The 8,066-nt window shown below is 31.4% G+C and overlaps 1 protein-coding gene across 1 annotated transcript; it reads right to left on the bottom strand.

The window, feature by feature from the left end:
- Positions 1–6,123: 6,123 nt before the first annotated feature.
- On the bottom strand, positions 6,124–7,845 carry LOC126719384 (uncharacterized). Its single transcript, XM_050421967.1, has one exon. The coding sequence runs from the start codon at positions 7,843–7,845 to the stop codon at positions 6,124–6,126; it is 1,722 nt and encodes a 573-aa protein (XP_050277924.1).
- Between the last annotated feature and the right edge of the window lie 221 nt (positions 7,846–8,066).

Below are 8,066 nucleotides of genomic sequence, written 5' to 3'. Positions count from 1 at the left end.
TATTGGTTCTATAGTATTGTAAATTGAATTAACAAAGATGGTCAGCGTAAAATTTAGTCACTCTGTTACGAAAGCAAAGATGGCTAGAAGAGTATGTTGTCAGAGAAATGAGAGTTTTGTGTTTGCATTAATTGGATTGCAGATGTTGTGTTTCTAAATATTTAAAGACAGGAATGGATTAGGATACAGAGTTTTTGTTCAAAAGCTTGTTAATATAAGAGAAAAATATGTTGAACCTTAGATATAGGAAAATTTGTTTGTGGTTGAAGCTCAATCAAGAAGGTTTTTGTTGAAAAGCTTGAGAAAACATTCAGAAAATAACAAATATCTTCAGTTTTAAACCTACGAACATAGATCAGAACAGGAAAGGGTCATATGAAAACAGTTTTAACCTTACAACGGATCAATTCGACTTAGTCTATGAATCAAATTTAACCGTCTACCAAATTCTGAAATATATATTCATAGCTTCTGTTTTACTTACTTTTTTGTAATGGATAGTTTTTGACTGTTTTGCTTATTCATTAAAATATATATATAATTTGCTATATTACGGCATTTTTTTTTTTTTTTTCTAAATGGGTAATAATAGGTTTACATTGTAATATCAATGTAACGTACAATGTAAATTAAGAATTTTCCTTTTTTTAAATCCTTAAAAAAAATTTAGACACTATATATATGTGAGTTGAATTTAAGTTGTAATTGATCCATAACTAATTCAAAATGACATAGTTATATATATGTATGGATTGGATTTAAGTTGCACTTGATCCATCTTGAAATTTTTTTAAACATGGACGGTAGAGGAAGAAAATGTAATCTTACTAATATTTCAAGATGATTAAAGATACTATATCATTTAAGACGTTTTTATTCCACAACAAAAGAGGAGTAGAGGTATATGTTATTCTTCATGCATGTAGGTATTAGCCAGTTTCTCCGCACAATATATAACATTATAACCCAGAACTAGCTAAAAAAATGGAGTCCTAGGAACAGACGACATGAGCAAGCCCCTAGACCATAGTTGTTTTAGAAAAGGAGAACATTGATTCTGGTTATATTAGTAAACCACTAATGCGCCCTTGCAATTTTTTCTAAAACAAGAAGTACAAAACTTTTCTTCGAGTCCTGTGTTGACAAAGATCAAATAGAATCGTGCTGTATCCTCAATCTCTTTCCTGAATATTTGATAAACGTTTTATCGATATTCAATAATTGCCCAGATGACCCCTCAGGCCCTCATCCATTAGTGCATCCATTAAGTTCGAAATTCTGTATATAAGAAAAAAAGGTTCGCAATTCTATATTTAGAAGCTCATTAATCTAAGCCTTAGGGGCAAAGAGTTGTTGTGAAATTATTTTTCTTTTTTCATTTTAGCTCTAGAAGAAATGGGCTCTAGTTAGCTTAACTTATAAAGTTTTTAATGGTTAAATAAGAAATTTGAGATTCAATCTTTGCCTAAACTAAAAACCGATTAGTGTTTTGATCTGATGATAAAGAGCTATAAAAAGAGTTTACATAACTAGAGTTTACATAACTAGAGTATATATTGAAAAGTTTAATTTGGAACCACAGTGGTAATTGAGGGATGGATGACGCTTATGTCCAGTGGTCAGTTCCATTAGACATGCTGCGATGTGGACAACTGTCTAATCTTGGACATATGCCCGTATCCCAACGTGTCTAGTGGAATTGGCCACTGGACACAAGCCATTCCCTTGAGGGATATTATTTTTTTGAAAATTTTTACAAATGACTTACCAAGATTAAATGCTAACTGATTTTTCAAATAACTTGTATCACATATTCACATTATTCAATTCTTGTATATTTCACGTGTAGTGCACTTCCAATAATCTACCACATACTATGAATGGTTTATAAAATTTTTTCCACATAACCATAGAGTAATACTATACAGTACATAATTTTTTTCATAATTTTTTCTTGACGAATTAATAATTTGTTAATCTTTATCATAATTTTTTCTTAACTAATTAATAATTTGTTATTTACGCAGGTCAATCATTGACACCATTTTATCGTCTATCGTCGACTTAACAACTTAGCTGTTGTCTATTTGTTGATAAAAAAAGTAACAAAGATTATGTAAGTTCTTCATTCTTTTTTTATTTTTTAATGAAATTTAAATTCTTCTTTCACAATTTTAATATAACAATTTTATTATAACATGTAAAGACTAGTGTAATCGATACCATACCGGTGCCGGCCAGTATGTACTGTACCAATACGTATACCAGTATCGAAACGCCAATATTTCGTACCGGTTTAAATACTGGCCGTACTGGCCATGTACCGTACATATCGGCCAATTTTGGGCAATACTGACCGGTCCCGAGCGTACCGGCCGGTATAGAAAACAGCTTTTTTATTTTTTATTTTTTTAGTTTTGTAATTTTGAATTTTTGTAAGGGTAGAATGGTAATTTACTTACATTAACTTATTAGTATTATTTGTTTTCTTAGTATACAATGAACAATTAAGTTTTCTATTTTTTATATTGTGTTTGTTTGTTTTTTTTTTTTTTTTTTAATTGATGCTAAAGTCTAAAACCATAAATAATTTGTTCTAAATTGAGGTAATGTTTTATGGTAAACTTTTATATTTATTATAATACACACACATACATACATACATACATATATATATATATATATTTATTTATTTATTTATTTATTTATTTATAAATATAAAAAATAATGGTAAACCCGAAACAGTACACTGGTATTGACCGGTACCGAAATCTATCGTTCCACTGGTCAAACCGGTACAGTCTCTGGTATGAGATTGACTCCCTTGGTAAAGACATAAAAGTGACCAAAACAATCTTAGACTCACAAGATGCCAATCCCACCAAGAATACTATAAAAGTAGAGGTTAGGCCGGTATATGTGATTAAATCCTAGTGGAGAAGAGAAGGGGGGAAGGATCCCTCCAATTCTCTTATATTTTTAGTTGAATAGAATTTGACAACAAACTTGATTATAGCCTAAGACTACAATTTAATCCGCTCAGTATCATTTTATTGGATGTGAATTTTGACAAATTCACCACTGGATTACATTTTTTTTTTCTATACTTGCAAAATTTTCAAAAGATCAAAGATCAAAGATCAATAGCTATGTTATCAGTCAAATATTTAAATTTTAAATTTTTGTAATATAAAATTATGTATAAAAAATAAGTTTATAGATCTGATTAACATAAAATTTGATATGTGTGTTGTTGAACATAAAAACATATAATTCAACGGTTAAATTTCTAAAATATGTAGTCGTATTAATTTTTTAGTAGAAGCTGTAGTCTTAAGGTACAACCAAGTTTGTAATAAAAAATTTTCATTTTTAGTTAGATGTGTAACACATGGAATTTATATAATTTTTTAAATAAGGAATTGGAGGATTAAAAGGAAGGTGAAATATAAGCACACTATCTAATTAATTAAAGCAAAATAATCTCTCTCTCTCTCTCTAAAAGCTGAAGCATAGAATTTATTATTACCACGCTTTTATTGAGCAACAATAGTGGCCACATCATCCATTTATTTTCTACCTTATTTTCTCTTTTTAAACTTTTATTCTCCCTATTCTAAAAAAATGATAAATAAAAAAAATTCTTCTTCTCCCTATTAGTCCACATTTACTATTACAATTCCTTCAACATTTCCCTTCCCTTTTTACCTTATTTGTCTCCTTACCACTCTATACTTTAGCTCTTTATCTTTTCACTACTCTCTACTTTATTGTTATACTTTCTTCATTATTTTTCTTATATTTTGACTATTCTTCTTCCCATTTTATTTTGTATAAATTCAATATCATACTCTCTCTCTCTCTCTCTCTCTCTCTCTCTCTCTCTCTCTACTTTCTTGTGAATTTTTTTTTCTTTCTTATAATTATGTTTAAGGTTTTTTTTTTTAAATATTTTTTTTGGTATTGTGTTTTTTTTTTTTAATTTCCCATTATGAAGTCTTATCTCTCCTTTTTATATAGCTTTGTTTGAATTTTGATTTGGGTTAATACTTAGGTTTTTTTTTTTTTTTGGATAGGTAATAAGAAATAAAATGCATGGTGTTCATGATGATGAACATAAGAAAAAAAAAAACAACATCAAAGAAAAAATGACTCAAGGGACAATTCTAAGAGTAGAAAGAAAATCAATGATAGAAGAACAATTTGAAGAACCCTAGCACCTAGACTAATCAAAAAAAGTTTGCTGGCATAATGCTTATACTTAGCTTTTTTGGAAATAGGAATTTTAATTTACGTCAAAACAAAATCTACATGGCTATGAATTTGAAAATGCCTACCAATTTTTTGAGTGATAAATTATTATAAAGTCTATCTTTTATTCCTCTTGTTTCATCTTAATTTTGGTTAAGACAATGTTGTAATTTTGTGATGAATTTGTATTATTATAATAATCTCATTATTCCTTAAGAGATGAGAAATTTGAATAATAAATTTGAAATTTATATAGTTTAGTTGTATATCAAATATGATACACTACAACAGAAGTTAGAAAAATATAGTTCATCTTAAAAAAAAAATATTAATCAAACATACAAAATATAATAATATGATATATTTATACTTTGTAGAGATAAAAAGATAAAAATTACTTGTAGAAATATTTAAAAAAAAAAATATAACTTAAAGTAATTATTACTTTTTATATATTACACCCTATTACATAATATTTATATATTTCTTCAGATCGTGTGGGTCTACTTCTAGTAATAATAATAATAATAACTACCCTCATTACACGCGTTCTGCACGTGCAATGAGGCTCTTTGGATTTAGTGTGCTATTTTTTAAGAAAAAATGTATTAAATGTGTGTGAAATATATTTAATTTAAATAAAGAGTGTGCTAATATTTAGGGAAAAAGTTTCTCTAATAGTTTTTTTGTTTTTGAATTTTGTTGGATTACAATTTTAACCTTTTTTTTTTTTTTTGAATAAAGATTATCTAATTAGATTCGAGGTATTTTTGACATTTTTTGAACCTATAACTAACTTTATAAATCATCTTAATATATAGAGATAAAGCCCTTTTCTTCTGTCCTTTTGAATTGCTTCTAATTTGCTCATCTAAATTATATATTTAATGATGCCCAATTGCCTATGAGGCCGACTTGGACTTGTCTTCCCTTCTTTTATACTGGACCATCTATGCAGCTGTTTCTTCTTTTGTCCATTCCACCATCTCTCTCTCTCATGGTTTTTTTTTTTTTTTTGGGTACAATGAAATGTGGATAGGTTGATATAGCAAAATTATTAAAAAGTAGCATAAAATGGCAGATATTTCATAGTTATACAATTTATTATGCTTTCCTATTTATTATTTACAGTTATATGCCCAATCTACACTAAAGAGGAACATATCTAAGAGCTTAGGGTGTATTTGAAGCATAAGTTTACAAACTTTAGGTGATTTATCCAATTGCATTGGAAAGCATCTGAGGAGTATTGTATCTAATACAAATATGACTCATTTTCCTAGAAGCATCCGTGCAATATAGGAAACACAAGTCTGAAAGAACCAAAGCCATTGGGTTATAAATTCACATACCCTCTTTGGCATAGTCATTGCCATCAAAGCCATTGGTATTTTCTCTCTCTCATGGTTGAGTTGGTAAGTTATTGCTTGTTATTGATCAATTAATTACACCATTTTATTATCTATCATTAACAACTTGCTATCTCAATTTATGAAAAAAATTGTAAGAACAGTTGGGTGGGCCTCTTTGTAATCCATAATGTCAATTTGTAACAAAGATTCTGTATGATTCTCCAATGGCAATTTTAATCTCATGTATAAAGACATAAAAGTGACAACACATTTTCTAACTCACAAGTTGCCAATCCCACCAAGTATACTAAGTAGAGGGTAAATACAAGTACAGTACAGTATCTAATTTAAATAAAAGAAAAAAAGAAGAAAAAAAAGAACTGAAGCCCTTCTTGATCATTTCAAATTTGCTAATCTAATAATGCCATTTCTTCTTTTTCCATTCCACCATTTCAGTGTTGTGTATCCATCCTTTGGAGGCTCACTACCGTCCATTTTGAGAGGATTGAATGACCTCTGTCTAGTTGGCCTTAGAGTCTTCTCTAAACATCGTATATGTTTCACCTTTGTACCTCTTATATGCTTCATCTTCTTTAACTCTGTACTTCCTATATATGTCACCTTTGTAAAATTCTTTCGTTCTCTTCGACAATAAAAGCGCTGCAAAAGCTCCAAAGAATGCAACCATGGCCAAAATCGAGAAAGACAGCCTAAAACAGTGGTGTCCAATGCAAGTTGGGTCCTTCACAGATGATGTATCCACACCCTTAGCTATGAGGTCCTTCGTAGCCTCTTTGAAGTAGAGAGATTTTGTGAGCTTTGCATTTAGTAGAAATGACCCAAGTGGACTTATCAATTGGGCACAATTGAACAGTGTAGAGTAGTACTTAAGGCCAAAGAACTCAGAAATCATTGCCAAGTTTAATGGTACTTGTGCACCAAATGAAAATCCAATCAGCACTGATGCCACATAAAATGCAAATGGGATTTCAGGGAAGGCCACGAAGAGCATTCCAATGCCTGATATGAAAAGCACTACTGTCATCATAGTCGAACGTGGAAGCTTATATTTCATAAGCAATAGTTCTGAGACAAAGCCTGAGTAGACTCTTCCATAGTAATTCCATATGCTTACTAGTGTAATAATGGAGCCTACGAGTCTATCACTATATCCTTGTGCTTTGCCAATGCGTCCAAATTGGTCAATTGCTGTTAAGCTTGTCCCATATCCGCACAACGAAATGACAAAGATAAACAACATGTCAACACTTAGTATTGCTTGCAAAATGCCGTGATCTTCTCCTCTTTCTGGTTTATTGAAGATGTTTGCAAAACAAGACCCTTTCGGCTCCTCTGCTAGCTGCTTGGGTTCTGAATCTTCTGATTTCTCGACGGTCATTTCAGGAGAAGGATTCTCACGCTCTTTCTTATTTTTCCAGAGGGTTCTCTCTTCTTTAAAGACAATATAGAGAGGGAGGAAGAGCAGGACAGTAACCACAATTGCACTTTTTGAATGCACTGCGTTGCCCATAGTAACGTATTTCTCAAGCAATGTCATAATCATGAGATAAAATGCAAGTACAATTGTTGAATAGAAGAAAAGTAGGAACACTTTGAGCTCATTAGGTTGTCTTTCAGTCTTCATTGTCCGGAGTGTGAACACAAACACCACTGATACCGCAGCTGGGAGCCAACCAATGAGAAGAATGAGAGAATTCAAATCATCTTCATACATACCAAGGAAAATTTGTGTTAAGATAGCTCCACTAAGCCCAACGAGACCCTTCATTAGTCCCAAAACAACGCCACGGCTCTCCGGGAAATTCTTGACACAGGTGACAAGAGCTGCTGTGTTTGCAAAGTTCTGAGAGTTGGTTCCAATGGCAATGTAAGCGCACATATGCCAAACTTTTGGTTTGGAAATTTTGCCTGTGACAGCTCTCCATATCATGAAGTAACCCCCAAAGTTCATGGCGGCACCAATGAGGGTCACAACCCATGTTGGTACCACCTCAGCTATTAAGCCAGCGAAAATGGCTACATTTGCACCAACATCTCTATAAAGGGTTATCTTATTCATTGCATCTTCATCATAACCAAGAGTTTTCTGAATCTGTTTGGAGTAGATTCCATATATGTATGTTGCACCAGCTCCAGCCATGATCAACAATGAGGCAAAAACCGTGAACCATTTGCCTTTTACCACATGTACCACAAATTGGAAACATTCCCCACCACCCATTTTATATGTTTAAGGTTGTATTGTGTAAATGGAATTAAGAAAAAGTGGATACTTGCTTAAGGAGGTAGAAAAAAGAACACTGAGTTTGTGTAATTGGGTTGCAGGAATTGGAAGAGATGAATGTTGGAGTGGTGGCAAGAATGAGCAATATATCTATATATATGAACAAGGGAAAAAAAAAAGGTTGGGTCAGTTTGTGTGTGCTAACTTGTGGTGGTTCT

The sequence above is a fragment of the Quercus robur genome, chromosome 1, assembly GCF_932294415.1.
Source record: "Quercus robur chromosome 1, dhQueRobu3.1, whole genome shotgun sequence".
Classification (NCBI taxonomy): Eukaryota; Viridiplantae; Streptophyta; class Magnoliopsida; order Fagales; family Fagaceae; genus Quercus; species Quercus robur.
Note: the sequence above shows the minus strand (reverse complement) of the source record. Positions and strands in the feature narration are given on the sequence as shown.

Bases quoted from the DNA above. Each gene is read 5' to 3' on its own strand.
- LOC126719384 (XM_050421967.1), bottom strand. From the start codon at position 7,845: ATGGGTGGTGGGGAATGTTTCCAATTTGTGGTACATGTGGTAAAAGGC.